General features: G+C 40.8%; 2 protein-coding genes across 7 annotated transcripts in view; one reads left to right on the forward strand and one right to left on the reverse strand.

Moving 5' to 3' along the window:
• The first annotated feature begins 1,299 nt into the window (after window positions 1-1,299).
• FAM118A (family with sequence similarity 118 member A) lies at window positions 1,300-18,365 on the forward strand. 5 transcript variants are annotated; one of them, XM_054812532.1, is made up of 10 exons: window positions 2,239-2,314; window positions 2,936-3,046; window positions 3,257-3,361; window positions 4,676-4,731; window positions 5,944-6,196; window positions 7,406-7,627; window positions 8,240-8,368; window positions 9,112-9,397; window positions 12,548-12,580; window positions 13,976-18,365. In XM_054812532.1, the coding sequence occupies exons 3-10, from the start codon at window positions 3,299-3,301 to the stop codon at window positions 14,074-14,076; spliced, it is 1,143 nt and encodes a 380-aa protein (XP_054668507.1). In that variant the 5' UTR covers window positions 2,239-2,314; window positions 2,936-3,046; window positions 3,257-3,298; the 3' UTR covers window positions 14,077-18,365. The 5 variants fall into 5 exon arrangements, with proteins under 5 accessions (XP_054668508.1, XP_054668509.1, XP_054668511.1 ...); XM_054812534.1 differs by lacking the exons at window positions 2,239-2,314; window positions 3,257-3,361 and adding an exon at window positions 2,017-2,034 and having other exon boundaries at window positions 13,976-18,364; XM_054812533.1 differs by lacking the exons at window positions 2,239-2,314; window positions 2,936-3,046; window positions 3,257-3,361 and adding an exon at window positions 1,300-1,446.
• SMC1B (structural maintenance of chromosomes 1B) overlaps window positions 17,690-21,629 on the reverse strand; it is a 36,850-nt gene continuing 32,910 nt past the window's right edge. For both annotated transcript variants that reach the window (XM_054812531.1, XM_054812530.1), the window contains 2 exons: window positions 18,205-18,315; window positions 17,690-17,931 (listed from right to left, as the gene is read on the reverse strand). In XM_054812531.1, the coding sequence (XP_054668506.1) occupies window positions 17,821-17,931; window positions 18,205-18,315 (222 nt within the window). In that variant the 3' untranslated portion in view covers window positions 17,690-17,820. The remainder of the gene's footprint in view (window positions 17,932-18,204; window positions 18,316-21,629) is intronic.

A 21,629-nucleotide genomic window follows, 5' to 3' on the forward strand; every position in this document is an offset into this window, starting at 1 on the left:
ACAGGATGGGTCTGACCTTGAGTCTCAATCTCAGGAAAATATTTAGCAAGTCTTTGTGACTCCTATCTACAGCTGACAAAATATTCTAAGATATTCAGCAAATTATTTAGTAATACATTCCAATGTTATTACAAGGCAGTGTCAAATGGCATTCCAAGCTGGATTTCCCACGTAGTTACTGGGGTCTAAGGAGCAGAATATCACCCAGTTCTTTTAAAACACAAGATATTTGACCTTCAGGGTTACTGAACCCTAAATATCAGCATGTTAAAATACTTTGCTGACTGACTGGCAGTAGTGAATGGTGAAAGGCAAAGAGCTGGAAGCATTGCAGAACTAACTCAACCAAACTTCAGTTCTCAGGTGAGACTGTAGTTACATTCTTTCTTCTCCTGCCCTGTCCTCTCTGATCCTATCCTCCATCTTCCTTACCACTGGGAACATGATTCTCCCAATATTTGTTAAGCCTTTCTAGGGTGACTGCAATACCATAATATAAAAAAAAAATAATTACAAAGTGAGAAGCGATGTCTAGGGAATATTACATGGACAGTTCACAAGGACACAATGTCCTTACACAAAATGAAAGTTAGTGAAGTCAGTGCCGTCGACACAATTATTCTTGCCAAAAGTAACACTGGATATGGAGTAAAAACAGTGGGTTTATGTTTCATCTGCAAAACTGGCCATCCTTACCAAAGTTCTTCCTAAAACTATACTAGAATATCAATACAACACTGACATTTAACGAACAAAAGAAAACGTTCAAATCTATCATATAGGCATCGAAAACCTGTGAATCCTGATTGCACCCCAAGACAATAGAAGTGACTGACTATAAAAACAAAGAAAGTCTGTTAAGACCTATATTTAGGAAGCTTATGCCAAGAAGTTCTTCCAAGTCTTCACAAATCTGTAAAATGGTATCATGAGTTTTGAAAACTCCGGTTATGAAATTAAAACCGGAGAATGACACATTTTCAACACAGTTTTGCAATTGAAATCTGGGGGCACAGATTGTCTGTAAGCATCCCTGGGCACAATTAGCAGCCTTTATGTACCTGACTGCCTGGTTTTCATGTATAGCTGATTCCTCTTCTGAGGTCATCTCACAAAACCCACAGCGTTGCAAAGAACGCCGGGCAATGCTGTTAGAAAACGCAATGGAACAGACCTTGGTATCGTTAATCAAGTGCCTTAATGAGCCATGGTGAAGGATGGCTTTAACAGATTAAAAACTAAAAAAAAAAAAAAAAAAAAAAAAAGAGGAGGAGAGCTTTGGCTGTTGGTTTTCAAACGTGACTAGCTGAGGCAACTAACGGGCTGCTTTGCTCTCACTGCGGACAGACGCCACATGCCACCTGCTGTTAAGGCATCACAGGATTATGGCTAATTATGTCTGTCGACACAGGCAGTCGAGCCCACCCTTCAGCAGAGCCGCGGAAGGTAACTCTACAGCCTCTCTCTGCTGGTCTTTGGTTGTTGTTTTGCTTTCTCCTCACCCTAATACTTTTAATCTTTAACGCTTCTACCGTCTCTCTTTCATGGCGCTAACCCCATTAATCTTCAAGTTCACCAGTTTCCTTTCTCCTGTAACTGATAATTGATTCTTCCGTGTCATACAGACTCATAGACTGCTGATTTGTATTTTTGCCTGTGAAGAATTTGAAGGATGTTTAGGGGTGCGTGCGTTTTTGTTTTCCATTTTATGAAGAAAACAAGGCGTAGGAGCGTGCACCGCCTCGCCCAGCAGCCCCCTAGCTTGCCGGGGGGAGGGTGTGGGGTGTGTGCAGAGCTCTTCAACTCCGCTGCCGCTCAACCGTTGCGCCGGTCTAAGTGAAACGGTTCGCGTTTTTGAAGTGGGCTGTAACCGGCACCAGCCGGCCTCCACCCGCCCGGGTGAGGGGCTCCCCGCCGGCGCCGGGCGGGAACCGTCCTCGGGCGGAATCCTGCTCCTAGGGCGGCTGTTTCCAGCCGGCAGGGAAAGCTTTGGGGAGCGGACGGTCCCGCCGGCGAGGGCGGCGGTCGCCAAGGGTGTGTGTGTGGGGGGAGCCTCGTGCCGCTGGCCCCGCCCTGGCGGAGCGCGGCGGGGGTGGGGCAGAGGGAGGCCGCTCCCATGAGGTAACGGCGCCGGAGCCCGGCCCTGTGCCGCCGGGGAGGGGGGGGGACGGACGGGGACACCGGTGTCACCGGTGTCACCTCTCGAGTCCGCGTCCGGCGTAGCTCCCCGTCTCCAGAGCCATCTCCCCTGGGGCGACAAGGCCGGGCCCGGCGGGGCGGGGGGGGATGGCGGCCGCAGGGCTCTGCGCGGCAGGTGGCCGGGGGGGGCGGTGCGTGCTGCTGAGCTGGACGGCCGCTCTGTCTGCCGTTAGGCACGGCCGTCTGGGCTGCAGGAGCGGGGCTGCGGGGCTGCGGGTCCCGGGCAGGTCAGGCGGCAGCAGGGCCTCCACAGGCGTTGCCGGGGGAGAGGGTCCCCTTCACTCGCAGGTGATGGAGGAGGAGGAGTAGTGCCGCCGGCCCGGGGGCCGGTGTGCGCCGGCAGGCTCTCGCCATGCCCGCTGGCTGCGCCAGGTGACGCCGGTTCAGTTACCAGAGGGAGACAGACAGGGAATTTAACTTAGCAGAGACCGCTGCCCTGTCCAGCCTGATGCGCTTGGGTTTATTCCAGAGAGAATCAGCGGGCAGGAGGGGTGGGTAAGGGAAAGAGGCTTTCCTTTGCCCCGTGTTTCCTTTGCGTTGAATACCTTGGGCTGTTTCCATGTATTAAACTGCTTGGAAAAATCGTTTGGTTCAATCGAAATGTTGACTTGAACTTCCAGTGAGTGAATAGAGCTCTTATGTCATCGATAGATCTTTAAATAAAACTTACTTTCCCGAGCAGGAAGAAAATAGGACATTAGAATTTGTTCTGATGGAACCCTCCTTGTGTTTGCAGTAAAGACCCAGCTCCCATTCAGCGCTTTTGGGCGTACCTGGATTGTAGCGGGGTCCGATTTCCAGGCTGCCATGAGGAAAGGTTGTTGAAAAGCAACTGTGCACGCCTTTGGTTAGTCCTGTGTGTCTTTTTAAAAGCAAACCAATGTTGAATGCTGGTGCCCAGGTCCTCTCTTTTTCTAGGTATGCTCATTGAAGAAGTGTTTGTTATGTCTAATAAGGGAATATTCGAGACTAGTTCACAATTACTTGGTACCTAAAGGTATTTGCAGCCATTTAGCTATTACAGGTTGGTGATAATTCCTGCCACTTATTTGCACAGCTGCTGCTTCCAGGAAGCAACTTTAAGGGATAGAAGGACACAATGAGGTCTAAAATGTTGGTTCTGAAAGCATCCTGTGGTGAGATGCTTATTTTATTAATTTGGGTAAGTTACTCATGTAATTATTAAAACTTTCTTGGGGATTCTTTCCCAATTACTTCACTGGATGGGGTTAAAAAATAATAGAACCTTTTTTGGAATACATAAGTTGCGCTTCCTTCATGTGTTGTTTTTGTATTGTGAACTCCTAACTTTTCCGTATATAAAGGAATCTTGTTCTTTAGATTTTGACGTGTTTTGCTCTAGATAGATAGATTATTGTTCTGGACTTTGAATGTGCTGACATTCTTCAGGTGATAGTGTAGCATCTTTGTAGGATACTGTCACTGAAGGAAGGGAGCATGGAGAAAATAAATATTACAACAAGAAATTTTTCCACTTAAAAAGACACCGTGGGTTGATTTGCAGAAGAGATCTGTGTGTTTTCCTCAGAAATGCTGAGTTCCTTCTATCACAGGGTGGGGCTTTTTTTGCTTTTGTTCTTTTCTTTGGTTTTGGGGTTTTGGGTTTTTTTTTTGGTCAAATGATCTCCAAACTTGGGTCTCTTGGTTCCAAATTAGCTTTCAGCATGTGAACCTGAGAGCTGGCAAGTGGCTTTATGAGCCATAGGGTCTGGCAGAATGCTTATTTGAGGGATTAGGGTCTGCAGTCTGCAATCTCCACAACCACAAACTAAGATGTGTTTCAAAGTCAAACAAAAATATATCCTTATAAAAACAAAACCAACAATTAACGTAATGAAACTTGGGGATTTCTGAGTGACGATACTGTAGCCAGATTCTCTTGCCGAGATGCAGTCCTTCTATATTGTCTTCTGTCTAAAGCATAAGGTGATACAGAAATGTTTTTCTTTAAAATACTTGCTGAGAAAAAAAATCTTTCATGTTACATGGTCTGGTAGAGTAGCCAGGTGGCTCGCAGAGGGCCTCTCATGATCAGGATGTGTTGCAGAAGTCTGGTTGATTCTGGTTGAATCAACTCATTATTGTGGAAAAAAAAATAAATTCAAGAAATGCATTTATTTACTTGATGAGAATGAACATTTTAGTGGGTCTGATAAATTTTATCTTGAATTTAGACACAAGTATTTTTCAGCAGCATGACTAGCTGTATCTCCATTAGCTTCAAAATGTCAATTAACTGAGCTTCCGTGGAGCTGTGGGAGGTTTATGCACTCGCACTTGGTCAGCTTTCTTTCTATCGGTGTGTTGCTTAACTGGAATGTGACATACGGAGTCTTGATTTTAAAATACTTGATAAGAATAAATAGAAAATGCTAACAGTAATACATCTGGGTTTAATTTTGGCCTTTTTTAAGGTAGAAGCATTAAGAATTATTTTACTTTTTGTTTTATTTAGGGCTCAGAGATGGATTCATCAGAACAATCAACAATCAGGAGTGAGCAGAAATCCAGGTAACTTGTGTGGCAAAGGTTATACCAAACTGTCTGTTTATGAAAATCTGAAAACATGGTGGAAATACATTCCTGAAAATTGGATAGGAGAACAACATCGTGCTTGAAAACTTGATCCCAGATAGGAGTTTCTCCACTGAGCAAGTGCTTCGTACTCAGTTAAGCTGTTTGTGAGGAATAAATGTATACTTGCTGCAAGGAAACCATTTGTGCTGAACTTCATTGCAGGAAGGCATGGGGATTATCAGCAATATATTCTTTGTAGGCATTAGCTAGCAACCTTATCTACATGTTGATTAATTGCTTTGCCTGAGGCCATCTCAAGTTAAATATCATTTTAGCTAGATAGTTTCAGATGATTGTGAAATAAGAGGTGTTAAACATCCGTATTACCAGATTAACAGGAATTAAAAACTCTGTAAAGGTAGTTTTGAATGCAAAGGGAATTCTAAGGTTCTGTGTTACTGAAATCCTTGTTTGTATACAGTGATTTCACTGTATGGTTTAAATGCATTTTCACTTCTGTGCAAAGTAATCATGAAAGCCAGACTTTCTCAAGTTTCTCATGCTGGCTTGTGCAGTGAATACTGATGTAGAACCAAATATGCCTTTGAGAGTAATCTGTGGTTAGTAACATCTGAAGAGTGGGATAGACGAACCCTTGATCTGAACAAGCATGACCCTTCTTATGTTCGTGTATCCTAAAGTGAGAATGAGAATAAAAGCGCTTTTTCCTAGAAAAACAAAAATTTGTTTCTTAGAAATATTGTGACTTGTCCCTTTGAAATAGTTCTATTTATTTTCTATCAGACATGTATTAAGTAAATCACTGGACAGTCCTTTGACTACTTTTTTCAAAATTTCATGTGAAATGGTGTTTGGCTAGCCCAGTGGACTGAAAATTGGTAATTGTCAGTTTGGATCTCAAGGACATTAGTCATTTGAAGTTGTTGTCATTTTTTTCATTTTAATTATGCACGCTTTCTTGTCTAAAATGACAAAAAGACTTAAAAGTACATTGTCAGTTTGGGGAGAGCTGTGAGCTGTTGCCAATTCCATTCTGCATAGAAACAGAGAACTCGGTTCCTTTTGGTTGGTTAGTATTTTGCATGTTAATAGTTCGTCTGGACTTCTTGAGTCAGTCATGGGATCTTCAGGCAAGTTAGAAAATGCACTGTAAAAAAATGAAGATTTTTGTTTTCTGTTTTCAAGAAAATTCTTAAAAAGTCTAATAAGAAAGCAGCCTCGGGACCTTCTTCTTGTGATTGGAACTGGGGTAAGTGCTGCTGTAGCGCCAGGAATCCCAGCGCTGTGCTCCTGGAGAAGCTGCATTGAGGCTGTAATTGAAGCAGCCGAACAACTGGAGGTGCTTCATCCAGGAGACGTGGCTGAATTTCGTAAAAAAGTAATCAAAGATAGAGACCTGCTTGTGGTTGCACATGATCTCATCAGGAAAATGTCACCAGTGAGTATGTTTAGAACTTACATTGATTTCTAAAATTATTATATACTTTTATTTTGTTATCAACAAAAATTCTGCTTTCTAAAAGTTGAAATTTTGATGGTGATCATATAGTACACCATAGGTTTTGGAGAGGCTAGAAAATCCATGGGTTTTCGTTTTAAGTAAGCTTTCATCATAATTAATGCAAGCAAGAGTCTCAGCTGTTAAATATTCTCTGTAATGTTTCCTGGAACTAAAAGAGGAATTTATAGCTCTGCTGGCTAAAACTAGAAGTTCCCTGAAAATACAGGTAGACCTTGACCCTGCTGATAGCCTTAGATCACACAGTCACTGCTGCAGCTCACACTTCACGGAAGACAGTCTGTATGTGCCCAGTCTCTCAGCCATTCATTTTTAGGTTCCAGAGATTTTCAGATTGTCTTAAGAGGTTTGCCAAGTCTTCCAATTGAAATAATTAGGGTGATGTATGTACTGCTAAGTTGTAGGATGTGGTGAGCTTCTCTGCAGGCAAAGTGTAATAACCACCTCTCTCTTTTGGGAGGAATCTGCATGTGTGGTTAGGCTTTGCAGCAGATGTAAGGATTAATACGTTTTTCTCAAGCAGGAAGCAAAACCAAACCTTTAATAGTATATCCCAGACTCTGAATCCAGGGAATGATAATCTTAGTACACGAACTGATTTTCAAAGCAGTACAAGCATACTGAGAAAGGTGAGGTTTCCATGAAGTTAGGCCAGTAACTATATTGGGCTTACGAACAGGCATTTGGTCTGTGTGCAATACTATTTATTGACTAAGAAGCCTGTCAGTTTTACAGAGTTGTTACATGTTCCTGTCAGTCTCGGCAGATACCGTGGGCAAATGCAGCCTTTCCTTTTAGGAAAGCGTACCTACCTGTTTGTTTAGAAGCGACGAGTGAGGATGTAACTGTGGCAAAATAGTTTTGGTTTATTGTACCTGTATTACAAGCCTCCTTGAGAAAACCAGACTATCATTTTGAGCTTCATTAAGCAGAGGGAAGAGCACCTGAAATTTGAGATTGTTTTTTATGATTTTGTACATTCAGACTTTTATGCTTTGTATACTATGTAAGCTCTCATTTAAAGAAATGCTTTGGCATTAAGCAGACAAATGGTGTGGGGTTTCTGTTGGAGGCATTTATAATGGTGCACGTGGTCCTTACAAAGTGTTCATCTTTCTTGTTCTTCAGCGTACAGGGGATACGAAGCCCAACTTCTTCCAAGATTGCTTAATGGAGGTGTTCGATAATTTAGAACACCACATTCAGAATCCTGTTGTTCTGCAATCAATCCTGAGGCTCATGGAGAGAGGCACGATGGTTCTGACTACAAACTATGATAATTTACTTGAAATATTTGGTCAGCAACAGAGTAAACCTATGGAATCTTTAGACTTGAAAGATAAGGATAAGGTATAATGAGAGCAGTAAAATTTTTAGACATTATGAAGGCAGCTCGTAAACTTCATTCAAAGATGTTTTCCTGTTTAAACACTGTCAAAGCTAAAACTTCTTATTGGTAAAGCATGTCTATAAGCTAACAGCAGATGCACAGACATTTATTTTCTGTATCTTTTTATTCTGAATTATCTGGTAACGATTACCAAACAGAATTTCAGTGACGCATTTATTAACCAATTCCCTCCCCCCAGTCCCTGGAAAAAACCCACACATTTATTTAACTTACATGAAGTAATTGTTACAGTCATAAATATGATTTTACTTAGCTGGTAGTTAATTTGCTGTTCATATCTTTTCTGTCAGCATTGCAGGAACTTGCTTCTTGGTTGAACGCTTGTTTAGACCAAAAAGTCAGAGATGCCTTCAGTATAAGCAGTTACCTCTTTATTATAATGTAAGCTGTGTAATTAGTAATTAAAATTATCTCGCTGCAGAAAAGTGTGAAAGAAGTTTTTTCTGCTTTAAGTGGTTTTATAGGTTAGGACAGCTGTGAATTTGTGCAGAATCTGAGTTCTAGTGTATTATGGTATAACAAAAGAATGTAACTTGTGTGATTTGCTTTAGGTTCTTCAGTGGGCGAGAGGTCATATAAAATATGGAGTTCTTCATATTCATGGCTTGTATACAGATCCCTGTGGGATGGTGCTAGATCCCTCGGGATATAAAGATGTTACTCAAGATCCTGAAGTCATGGTTTGTGTGATCTTTCAACATTTTTACTCTGTTTTGCCAAACTGTTTTATTGTAATCACCACATACACGTTACCTAAAGCTAGGGTTTTGTCAGATCATATAGATTAAATAATTGGGGCCTAGAAAAGTGGCAGTATTATTCAGAAAGCCAGCTATGTTGCTAGGGCAATGTATGATCTTTTATACTGCTGCTTTGTAAGTCACAGTTAGAACCCACAGCTGTATGTTATAGTTTTAGAGTTCTTTGTATTTATCTCATGAAAGAACATTAGCATAAAAATACTAGACACCAGTACAAGGATTCAGCAGCATTTGATTGCTTGGATTCATTTTTTAGGGGTTGAAGCTGTTATCAGCTCTGGATCCTGGACTTAATGTCATATCTTAGGTATTTTGCAAAGTCAGACATTTGGTTAAGAATATTAATTTTCCTTATTTACGGATTGACCTAACGGGAGCCCAATATTCTGCCATCAATTCCTTCAATTTAAAATTCCCTTACTGGAAATATTTACTTGTGTACTTAATTTTGTATGTTAACTTTGATTTTGAATATACATTTTTCTGTAGAAACGGCTTACAAAATGTCAGTTTGCCCAGATTCTAAAGCATATGCTTAATTCAGTTCAATAGTGATGTCTGCTCTGCTTCTCCTTTTAAGTCTGACATATTTTAAAAGTTCTTACCTTGGCCTTTTGACTACTGAAGTAAGTTTGCTCTTGTGTGTTTATATTTCTTGACAGGAAGTTCTTCAAAATTTGTATCGAACCAAGTCTTTTCTGTTTTTGGGCTGCGGAGAGACTCTGCGTGATCAGATATTCCAAGCTCTCTTTCTTTATACTGTAAAGAATAAAGTGGATTTAGAACATTATATGTTGGTGCTTAAAGAAAATGAAGACCACTTTTTTAAGCTCCAGGCAGATATGCTGCTGCATGGAATAAAAGTAGTATCCTACGGGGACTGCTTTAAACAATTCCCAGAGTATGTTCAAGATCTGACTGCTCAAATCTGCAAGCAGAGAAGTCCAGGTAATGTATCCTCTTTAATAAGAAAATTTTGAGTAGGTACATAGCAGGATGCTGTTTCTGAACAATCAGCAGTTGGTCTGAGGTGTTGACCTTGTGCATACGTAGTGTTAGGCCTCTGCAGCGTCTTTGTGAATGGTATGCAGAGTTGGAACACGTGACAAAATAGTAACTGAGTTTCTTTCTGTAAGGTCGGTGGATTTTTGCAAATTTAATCTTTAATTTTGAATTTGTCTTTTTGATAGCATTTGGTTGAGATGTTTACTTGGTGTATTATTTTGGCCTGAACTGCTCCAGTATATTGAATGTTGCATTATATGAAATAGAACATGTCAGTAAAAGAAACTAAAACCACTGAAGGCGTTAACTGGTGGGATAAGCTGGTTGAGCCACAGTATCTGATCAAGCATAGAACGAGAAATTAAATCAGTAGACCCAATGGTGTTTGGCTTAACACAGGGCGAATGGGAAGAAAACCTGAGTGTGAGGATAATGTTTTGTGACAATAAAATAGAAGAGGCTGTGGAATACTGCTCCATTTGTGAGAAGGAATGGCATTCTGTAGAGTGTTTAATGCTAAAACAGGAAACAAGTCCACACCTTTGCTGAAGGTAACAGTCCTGCAGTGACAGGGAGCTAAATTTTGCTAACTAGGTCTGTTCACCGACTCCCCTCCCTACCCCCTTCCATCCTGTTGTCTGTCAACTCATAAAATTCCTTAGCTGTAACAATAAAGAGCCTTTAAAAGTAGGGGAAAAACAACAACTGTACATTGAAGGAAAGAGATTTCTTTAATGTTTTCCAAACATAGAACAGTTCTACTATGGCTTATCCGTATTGAGGAAAATAACCAGAGTAAATGACCTTGGGAAGAAGACTGTTTCACAGCTCTTTTATTAATCATGTCAGTGAAACTGTTTTGTCTAAAATTATTCCCAAGTGGTGCATAGCAGGAACCTTCCCCTTGCCCTCCCTAAAGGAAAATTGCAGGTGTATGCCCAAATTAGGTAATGGGTTTTGTAACTGGATGAATATTACATTTAGACTGGATTAGATTTTTCTTTCCATGGAGGCTAGACAAAATAGTTAGCACAGCAGCATCTAGGTTTCAGGAAGTCTGTCTGCAGTGCAGACACCCAAAAATAAGCTGGGGTGCAATATCAGACACTGAACTAGCCTCAGTCTGCTAGATAGTTCTTTGACATGGTGCTGTTGGTGGATGGGATAGACGTACTTTTCATAGTCTGAGTGGTGTCTGGAGCCTGTTGAGTCTGGAGTATCCAATGTATTGCAAAGCAACCGCTGACACCAAACAGGGTGGGAGATACATTTACGTTAGCTCTAAATGGAAATGACTGCAAAATCAGACCGTAACGCTCCCCTTTTTGTTCGGTGGAATTACTGATTGGCATAATACTTTCAAGAAGGAGGGACCTTACTCTGACTTCAGAATCTTGTTGATCTCATTTACAAGTCAAGATCCCCAAAAAAACTTTTTTTCAAATGTGCGTAACTGCTCTTTACATTACTGTCAGGTTTCATGTTTTTCATGCTTTTTTACAAACTCTCTTTTAAAAAATAGCAGGAGGAGTTTGTTAAAAGGGTTAATTGAAAGAAAAGGGAAATGCAGGCCCTGATCCTGATAGGGGACTTCAGCCACCTGGACCTCTGCTGGAAAAGCAGCACAGCAAACTGCAAGCAGTCCAGGAAAATACTGGAGTGCCTCGAGGACAGCTTCCCAGTACAGGTGATGGAGAGCCCGACCAGAGGAGAGCCACTGCCGGACCTGTTGCTCACTATTGGAGAGGTAGCCTGGGCTGCAGCAATCATGCCCTGGTAGAATTCTCAAGCTACAGGTGAAACAGATGAAGTTGCTAAGCCACTAACCATATTTCAAAAGTCATCGCAGACTGGGGAAGTTCATGGAGCAGATCCTCCTAGAAACTGTGCTAAGGCACGTGGAAAATAAGGAGGTGGTTGGTGACAGCCAACACGGCTTCACTAAGGGCAAATCGTGCCTGACAAAATTGATGGCCTTCTATGATGGGGTTACAGCATTGGTGGATAAGGGAAGAGCAAGTGATGTCATCTACCTCTGCCTAGACTTGTGCAAAGCATTTGACACTGTCCCACACGACATCCTTGTCTCTAAATTGGAGCAACATGGATTCAACAGATGGACCGCTCAGTGGATAAGGAATTGGCCGGATGGTCGCACTCAATGGTTGTGGTCAACGGCTCGATGTCAAGTGGAGACCAGTGACGAGTGGTGTCCCTCAGGGGTCAGTACTAGGACCGGCACTGTTTAACATCTTTGGTGACATGGACAGCAGGATTGAGTGCACCCTCAGCAAGTCTGCAGACACCAAGCTGTGTGGTGCAGTTGACATGCTGGAGGGAAGGGATGCCATCCAGAGGGACCTTGACAGGCTTGAGAGGTGGGCCCGTGCAAACCGCATGAAGTGCAACAAGGCCAAGTGCAAGGTCCTGCACGTGGGTTGGGACAATCCCAAGCACAACTACAGGTTGGGTGGAGAATGGATTGAGAGCAGCTCTGAGGAGGACTTGGGCGTGTTGGTGGATGAGAAGCTCAACATGAGCTGGCAGTGTGCACTTGCAGCCCAGAGAGCCAACTCTATCCTGCATCAAAAGAAGCGTGGCCAGGAGGTCGAGGGAGGTGATTCTATCCCTCTACTCCGCTCTGGTGAGACCCCACCTGGAGTACTGCGTCCAGCTCTTGGGTCCCCAGTACAGGAGAGACATGGACCTATTGGAGCAAGTCCAGAGGTGGGCCATGAAGCTGATCAGAGGGCTGGAGCACCTCTCCTGTGAGGACAGGCTGAGAGAGTTGGGGCTGTTCAGCCTGGAGAAGAGAAGGCTCCAGGGAGACCTTCTAGCAGCCTTCCAGTATCTGAAGGGGGCCTACAGGAAAGCTGCAGAGGGACTGTTTACAAGGGCATGGAGTGACAGGGCAAGGGGTAATGGCCTTAAGCTGAAGGAGGGAAGATTTAGATTAGATGTTAGGTAGAAATTCTTCACTGTGATGGTAAATCTATGATTCTAAATACAACCTTGCTCGTTTGGGATGTTGCATAAAAGTAGAAAAACCTTTTGGATGCTAACGTGCTGTTGCTGTCTCTTACACTTTTCTAGACGCTGATCGAGTGGACAGCACAACACTCTTGGGTAAGTAATGTTCTTATTTTCACAGGCAGTTCTAAAATCCGTCAGAGAGAGAAAAATAAGTCTTATTTACAAAGTAATTAAAGTATTATTGTGCAGTGCTCTGATTTAGCTCTGAAAGTCTGATTAAAAGATTCTCCTTTTACCCTCTTTCTTTCTACATATTAGCAGCTAACTGCTGGCTTTCAGCTGTTAATAAAATGAGAAATGATAGAACAGAAAAGCTCTAGAAAATGTATGTACAAAAGTAGTTGTCTGATCAGAGTATTCTAAGATAATACAAACATCTCTGAGGTTTGGGCTTAAGTTTCCAGAGATAAGTTTGGCTATTTTGAGTCTTTCTTTAAGAAGGTATAGAAGAGTGAATCTCAAGCTTAAGCACATAGTACTGAAGGTGAATTTTTAGGTAAGCGTTGTTCAGTTATCTTTGTGATGCTTCTGTGAAAAAGCAGGGCAATAATACATTCCAATTTATGGTATAAAATAGCAAAACTTCCCTTTGAAACAACACTTTAACTTAAAAAGATTATACTTCTAAGATATTTGTGCAGCTGCTGCAAATAATATCAAAATTGTAAAAAAGTATCATTTAATTATTGCATATAAGGGTCTTAGACATTGCAGGAGATTAAAAATCCCCACTTTTCCACCATCAAAAAGTACACAAGGTCCAAGACACTTGAGGGCAGGTGTAAAGTCAGGGATTGCTTTTGTACTTCTGTCTTTCAGATGAGTTCATAAATCCCTTTTTCAGTCAAGTACAATTAGGCATCAGTGGAGAAGAAAGTAAAAACTTGAGCACAATTTATTCCGGTTCCACTTAATATAAAGCTCCTTTACTAACATATTAGCACCCTCCTTACACATCGTTTTAGCACCCATTTACTTGTATTTTGGAATACATAGCAAGGAAAAAATTTCCTTAACACAGATTTGTATAATACCCTGCAAAAAAATATATCCAGAGCTCTAAGTGATGGATGTCCTGAATTTGAAGGAAATTCCCTTCATTTTTACTGTCCAGCTACGCTGTTTATACTTTCAACGGTACCTCACACCACAAATTTTTTTCCTCTGAATAAGGGATCCAAACTGTTTAAAGAAGCTTCTCACCTGTGAACTCCCCAGGCATTATCACACAAAATCAAGAATTATTTTCTTTAAAAGGCAGCTGCATAATTAGCTACTTCCTGATTTAATGTTAATACCAGAGCTCGGTGTTAGATCACTGAACTGCTGCAGACTTTCAGTAGGGTTAGTGTTATAATTCAAAATCCAAATTCAAGAACCACAGTGGGACCAGTATTGTTTATCTTAATATTTGGTGCTTGTGATAAAAAGTATATAAAGCACATGTATGTAGCAATATTAAAATATTTCCTTTCCCCCCCTCCACAGGAACTTCGTGTGTGGACTGTGCTAAAAGGAAGTTAGGAGAAAATGGCACTGATTGTCCTAAGAGAATCAAGCAGCCAGATAATGGTATACCCACTATTTAATGAGGAAAAAACCCCAAAACCCAACCCAGAAGCTTTTTAACAGTAGGTGTTTTACATCTGCTGCATGGAAAGTTTTGAGCTGAGTATTTCCATGGTTTTAAGTGGAATAAAAATTGTGCATTTTAGCCTTTTCTCTTCTAGAGCTGTAAATGTGTAATGTATGCAGAGCTCAAGTCAGACTAGTTATTCTCCAGGCACTTCCATACTACTGTATCTGCAGGGTCATTTAGAAGCCAGGGCAAGTTTTCTTTGCCTGTGCCTCAAGCCAGTTGGACCAAGCTCTTACCAAGGTGAAGCCACAAGAGATGAGATGTTTGAATGTGTCAGAAATTACTTTTGGCATACCTGTGACTGTTAGTTGCCTTTAAAAATGACGGGGGGGTTATTCTTTTCTCAGCACGTGTACATGTCAGCTTACTGACCTATTTGCAGTGTACTTCTATGGAAACATTTTAGCAGTTGTTTAAATTGTAGAGTATGCTGCTAGTTCTCTCAGAAAGCAGATAATGGGTGGTTTTAATGCAGCGGAATTAAAACCAGTTAGTATCTATCTAAGGTATTTGTAGGCAATTTCTGGTGTGTAGGCACTGCATTAACTGTTTTTTTTCCTGAGGTGCTGTTACTTCTGAACCTACCTACCACTGACTTGTCTCAGCACTAAACTGACAAAGTTACTGGACCCAGTTGCTCACACTGGTCATCTGCAATTTTCTAGTCAGCTGCCTCTCACCTCAGTGTCTGCAGGAGAGCATGTTCAGGACCACTCTTTGTTCTGATACTGGCACATTCATACCTGGCAGTCCTGGAGGGTTGCTTCCATCAGGTTTCTCTGCTTATGTTCCCTGTGGATTTGATCTGTTATGCCTTCTGAGATCACATCCCACTATAATGAGGTTTTACAGGGAGTGGAAGCGATGGGTCTGTCAGATGACCTTTCTGTCTAAATTGTGGTACATCAACTCTTTACTTCCACCTCACAAAAAACAATTTCTGCTTGTTCTCTAGTACGTATGTGTGCAAAATGAAAAGCTTAAAAGTGAGGTGCGTGCTTCTTTCTAGACTAATAACTACTGAGATGGGTAGTTTTTGTGTTGTCCAAGTCTTTGTGCCTGTTCTGAAGTAGGTAAAGATCTGAAGACATTTTGCCTAGAAAAGCAATCTTAAACAACGCATGCGCACTGACTCTTGTCTCTTCTACCCCAGAAAAAAACACCTTTCATGACTGACAGTCTGGAAATCATACTTGGGTTTTAGTATGCAGTGTAACTGCCAAGGACCTCAAGTGTCAGTTCTCAAGGTTTCAGTTGTGTTTTTTTTTTTGAAAGGTAAAAATCAAAAGCAAAACCAGCCTGAATATAGACCATACTCATCTTCTCCCTTTGAGAGGTTGTACTTATGCATACATCCCTTTTGAAAATTAAGTCTTTTAGCATCACGTATAGCATTATCTGTATGACTTTAACCTCTCAAATTTGCTTCTCTAGTCAGCATGAGTTGGCTGTTTTGAAAAGTGATCAGTCACACTGTTTTGGATGCTGGTGTATCAACTTCGAACACTTTTATTGTTGCTTCAAGCTGCAGCAAAATTGATCAGATCAGCTGAGCTATTTATGACCCTAATGACTGCAATTATTTAAGCCTAACTCTAAAGTCATGTAGCTCCTTATCTTGTACCTGAAGTCACATCCTCATTAGGAAATCACATACCCTCACTTTGGTAAGGATCAACTTACACCTTCCCTTTTGTAGACACTGCTGGACTGCAACTTGTACAACAGCCTCCCCTCATTCAAGTGCCATTTATTTGTATCCTGAAAAGCAGATGAGTAATAAGGGGTTATTTTAAGTCTTAACACACATCATACTAAGGCAGAAACACCTAGTTTTGATTTTGTTCCCCCCATAATAAAGGATGTTATAGTCATCTCAGGGAGAGGATTGCCTTGAGCTACCTCAGGGTTTAAAATACAGTCAAAGGGGACAGAACCTGAAACTTGTCCGTTTCATTTATCTGTTAAGTGAAGGCATAACTTGTGTAAGGCCCTGGTCAAATTAATACCTGAGTACCGTGAAAGAACTAACCATACAAATTGGTATGTTAAATGATATTTGCCAATTCTATCGTAGATGGCTCTTTTTCTACTTAATATTTTTTTTAAGTAGGAGTAAGATATTTACTGAAAACAAACTTGACCATTTGTTATCCTGTTTTGCTCAACCTGTGTAATGAAATTGACAGAACATCTCTGATGACAGCGTACACTCTTGTAATAAAATATTTAAAGCCAAATAGACCATTCTTGTATAGTAGCTAAACAGTCTGAAGAATGCTGAAAGGTACACACTTTAATTCATTACTGTGGTTTTTTCTATTTCAGCCAGCTGTTCTTAGCAAATGGCTAAAAAACCCCAAAACCCAAACCTTCTGTATTTGCAATACACAGACTGATGTTGTTCAAAGACCTTTGAAAATCCTTCACACTATGTATTTCCACAACTGTCACTGGACTCTGAATTAAGGGACTGATGCCAACTCATGACTTAAACTCATAGTAAATAATTTTATTAAATAAGTGTGGCAGCAACATAAGTATTTGATAAACATCTGTCTACAGTATAAGCGGACACATTTATGTTGTTGAAATGTTCCCATAGGAATACACTATCTACTGCTCACATGTCATTCCTTCCTTATGCAGTAACCCCACATGTCCAGACATCATCAGTTGTGCGCAACAGGCACAGCATTAGCAACACATTACAAGGCAGACATGTGTAAGCAGCATGGTGGACAAAAGGAAGGTAGTATATGAACATAAGAAGATGATACAATAATTATGAGCAACCATAAACCAAATAAAAGCTCTTCAGCATACACTGAGGTGAAACATAAGCCAGGCAAAGTGATTCAAGTTCTCTCAGTGTTCTGTAACCAACTTCATTAACTTTGCTTCTTAGATGAAGCATGGGCATCAAAATAAACTTGACTTTACTGGGACAGCTACTGTATAACAATCTCAACTGTAAACCAATATATTTTTTTCTAAGGGTGCTACCTGACTCACACCTGTTTTATTCTTTCCACTTTTGTGTAGGGTAGATTACCTCAAAGGTAAATTTTTTCCAGGTTACATTATACCTATAGAGATATATCATGAGATTTTGTAAAGTTAATATTTTCATAAGGTTGCAGTGGAAGGCTGAAGTCTAACTGGGTGTCACAAAAGTCATGGAAGATAATAGCCAGATTCCAATAGCTTGTTTTAAAAACCAGGAAATAATCCTATCTGAAGGCAAACAGATGCAGCTGCAACACAAAGGAGAGAGATTATAAAGGTCTTGACCAGTGGTAGCATGCACCCAAACATTGCACTGGAGATACGGCTAAACACATTACTTTTCTTATGAAAAGTGAGAGGCTTATTCTTTGTAATCATGTGCTTACGTGAACCTGTAATTCTTCATCTTAAGACAACACCCTCACCCCTCCCAAACCACGTGAAGAGAAAGCTTTGCTGACCAGAATGTACACACTTCAGTAACCACCTCTGGCTATCTCTTACTTGTTAACAAAGTGTATCAAGGAGTAACAGTTTCTTCCTTCAGTATTTTAAAAAACTGCTTGGTCTGAAAGGTAAACATTTCTCTATCAACCTCTAATAGCAACATTCAAACTCGATTTGTAACAGTCCACTGCAGACACAGTTCTTGCTGTTGCCACCTGGCCCTGGAATCATCCGTGCTTTATTCTGAAGGAGAACTGCGTTTGTGCTTCTCTGTTCTTTCCTGGTCATCAATGTCTGGATACTCGGTAAGATCCAAAGTCAGTACTCGACTGAACATAATGTCATCGTGCTGAGAAGAGGAAGGATCGTACAATTTAAAAAATTTCTGTTATTTGAAATAAACATTTCACAAATGACTAGAGATACAATAATCAGCTTGAGTTACCAAAATGATCTTTTCATCGAGCCAGTACCTGCAGTTATTTCTGAACACAAAGTAGTTCAGATCCAGCAACACAATTCTGTACATGATTCACTGTAGTAACACTTAAGGTGTAAATCAGTACTTCAACAAAACCCAGCTTGTATTAATTAACAAAATTTGGTAATAATTAATTGTTACCTCTGGGCACACTCCAATCAAAGCATCTGCTTTGGAATAAAACTCTTCCTTTAGAGAAATAACTATCATTTGCAACCGTTCATGTGCCTGTTCTCTAATGAAACTTGATACCTTTGGAAAGAAGCCAAATATTTCAGTAAGTTAGTGCTGGCAGACTTAAACCATGCTATAATTAGGGAATGATGAGGAAAGAACTGAACTATGTTAGCTACAGAATTCAGTAATTCAGTTATGAAATAAGCCGGATAAAAATGAGAAAGAAACCAGTCTTTAGACAGATACTTTGCATGTTCTTAAGACAACTCCTCAGATTTGCTGCTTTTTGAAAACACTTAAGAAAATAATCATTCATATCAATGAATAAAGTTATAGAAAAAGGCCAGTGCCAATGAAAAATATCTTTCTTAATGTAACTACAGAGGAAGGTGGAAATTCCTGGGTAAGCAAAAAAGTGTGAAAAGGTTGTTACTGGCTGTATACTAAGATCTTAAATATGTATTAGTTCACTGCAGACGGCAACATTTTTTTCAATGGTCTGCAAAATAAAGGTATGAATATTAAGTTATAAATTGGTAACTGAACATGGCAGTAGCCCAATATATAAATTAAATGCTGAATAAAGGAAAAGCAGTACATTTTTAATTAGACTTTTGTCTGCGCACTTCTACGTGATAAGGTAGTAATTTTTTTAATGGAAGAACTGCCTTTAGTGAGTTACATAATTCACATTCATTTTACAGTATAATTACAAGTAAATTATTGCACGTCTACTTTAGGTAATCCTTAAACTGAAAGAATGGAAAGAAAAAAAACTTAGTTCTAAGCATAAAACCTGGATACCAGTGAGTACTAGCAACATACAATTTCCCATCTATCATTTTTGCTCGCTTGCAGTATTTCATTCCTCTGTGTGAAGGTTTTGGTGCTTTCCAGTAACTGCATCTTATGGATAAGGAAAGCGATATGAAAGACCCTGGGAGTAGGGAAACATGAGGTTAATTACACTTGCAGATCACTGCAAGCTTGCTTTTGCTCATTCTGCAGTTTAAGACCCTTCTCACACATGCTTCAAGAATAATCTAACTCTCCTTGTAACAGGTAGATGTTGAAGCCAATTAAAGGAATTTTCTAGGAAACCACTGTTTTGTCACCCTCTTCCTGCATTACGTGGGCAGCTGCTCTCCAAGCTATTATACATCAGAGCCTGTATCACAGGCTGCCTGTTTCGCGTTGCTTACGTGAAAAGAGCAGCCCTTTCAGTCATCCTGCCCCAAGCCTTTCCTCACTGCATCTAGTGACGGGAGCAGCAAGCAGGAGAAAGGCTGCAGAAGCGCAGAGCACTGAATGGGGGACTGGCATCTCCTGCCAGGAAGGTTACAAAACGGGTAGAAGCCCAAGTCAACTTCAAAGCAGGAAGCTCGGCGTAACTTCCCACCAGATTAGATGGGCCCCAAGGACTCAACTAAAGGCTTAATGTAGACTACTAAAGCAATTTCAGGGTTAACCCTAATGTGTAATGTAATCCAAGTTTAATAGCTCTTCGGTCATAAAGTGGTATTTCTGGATGTTATTTTTATAAATATACATTAGACCAGAACATACAATACTTAAACCCTCTGCATTAATGTTCTTTATTTTCTTGAATACACATTTTAAAAACATACGCTATTGTTGCTGATATGTCAGATGAAATATGATACTTTCAAACTGCAAAAATACTATCACTTGAACCTAGGAACCATTTGGCTAACAACTGTAAATAGGACCATCTTTTGAAAACACTGAGTGGGTTATGAATGTGATTTTTACCTGAAGAAAAGTAAACCAGTCAGATTTGAAATCCATTTGAACTGAGAAACCTAGTTGCATAAAAAAATGTCAGCTATTCTTTGGTTTTAGTGTTCTGAAGAAGAATGGTGCTTAGTATATTCTTAGGTATAAAGGGGCCATCTCTTCTGCCAGATGTGTCAGAATGAGCCTACTCACAAAGAAAGGCAAACTGTGGCAGCTGTGTTAATTCATCATTTGTAGTCTCTATGGAAAACTGATGATGCACCAGGAATCACCAGCTACATGGAATGTGTATGTAATTGAGGACTGCTACATCTGTAACAACTGCAACAGGAACTTACACGTATAAACTAAAGTCATCCAGGTAATGACCAGCAATTTTGTTAGGCAAGATCTGGGAGCCCTGCCCAGCTCCAGACAGAACCATGGAGAATTTTACACTTGTATCCAAAAGACCACCTCAGAAGTCTGCAGAGATAGGAAGGGCTTATCACCTAATACACTGCAGCTTTTGATCAAAGGCAAAAATGTGAAGTTTAGCATTAAATAGTGTAATAGCAGACAACAGAGACAGTAAAGGAGAACATGGAGGCAGTCTGGGTAACTCCAAGTCATCAGCCATGACACATTTGACTCCAGAATTAAGAATATCCAGAAAACACAATACTGGTTATTTAACCAGAGTACGTGATCTTCAACTGTTATGTGAAGTCAGTGGTCCCGAGTGAAAGACTGATAACTAGAAGAGGATCCTGTTAAAAAGCTTAGATCACAGAGGTGGTTTGTGATCACTTGATGTGTAACCATATTTCTAATCATGTCATTGAGAGCCAAACCCTAAAGCTTGCTTAGTTATTTTCATTGCAGTCCCATTACATCTAATGTGGTGTTGCTGAAACACAGCGGACTGAGTTAAAACAAACTCGGGGCATATCATCTGCTCGGAAGTAGTGGACAATGGGTATCCCTCATGGACTTGTATTCCAAGGAATGTTTAAGGAACTTGTGTTCAGGAAAATACTTTTCACAATGCTATGTGGAATCAGTAATCTCTGAAAAGGAATTCTCTCTGGCAGGCACAAGTAGTGGAGCCTCACCAGCTGTCTACTAACAGAGGTACCCTCCAAGCAGACTCTGGTGTACTTGGCACATCACAGTTAACTCCATTACCAGAAAGCTGGAGAGGGACTGTTTACAAGGGTATGGGGTGATAGGACAAGGGGTAATGGCCTTAGACTGAAGGAGGGTAGGTTTAGATTAGATATTGGGAAGAAATTCTTTACTGTGAGGGTGGTGAGGCACTGGACCAGGTTGCCCAGAGAGGTTGTGGCTGCCCCCTCCCTGGAAGTGTTCAAGGCCAGGTTGGATGGGGCTTTGGGCAATGTGGTCTAGTGGAGGGTGTCCCTGCCCCCCTGGCAGGGGGGGTGGAACTAGATGATCTTTGAGGTCCCTTCCAACCCAAACCATTCTGTGATTCTATGATTAGGAAATTAAGAGAGGGAAAAAAAAGAGGGAAAAAAGTTTGGTGTTTATAAAACTGCTTTTGTTTGTTAGGCTCTACCAGGACTGACATCGCTATTAATGCAAGGAGAAATATAGCTTGGTCCTACTTCATGTGGAAAGGCATGTTTGCA

Source organism: Grus americana, chromosome 1 (assembly GCF_028858705.1).
Source record: "Grus americana isolate bGruAme1 chromosome 1, bGruAme1.mat, whole genome shotgun sequence".
Taxonomy (NCBI): Eukaryota; Metazoa; Chordata; class Aves; order Gruiformes; family Gruidae; genus Grus; species Grus americana.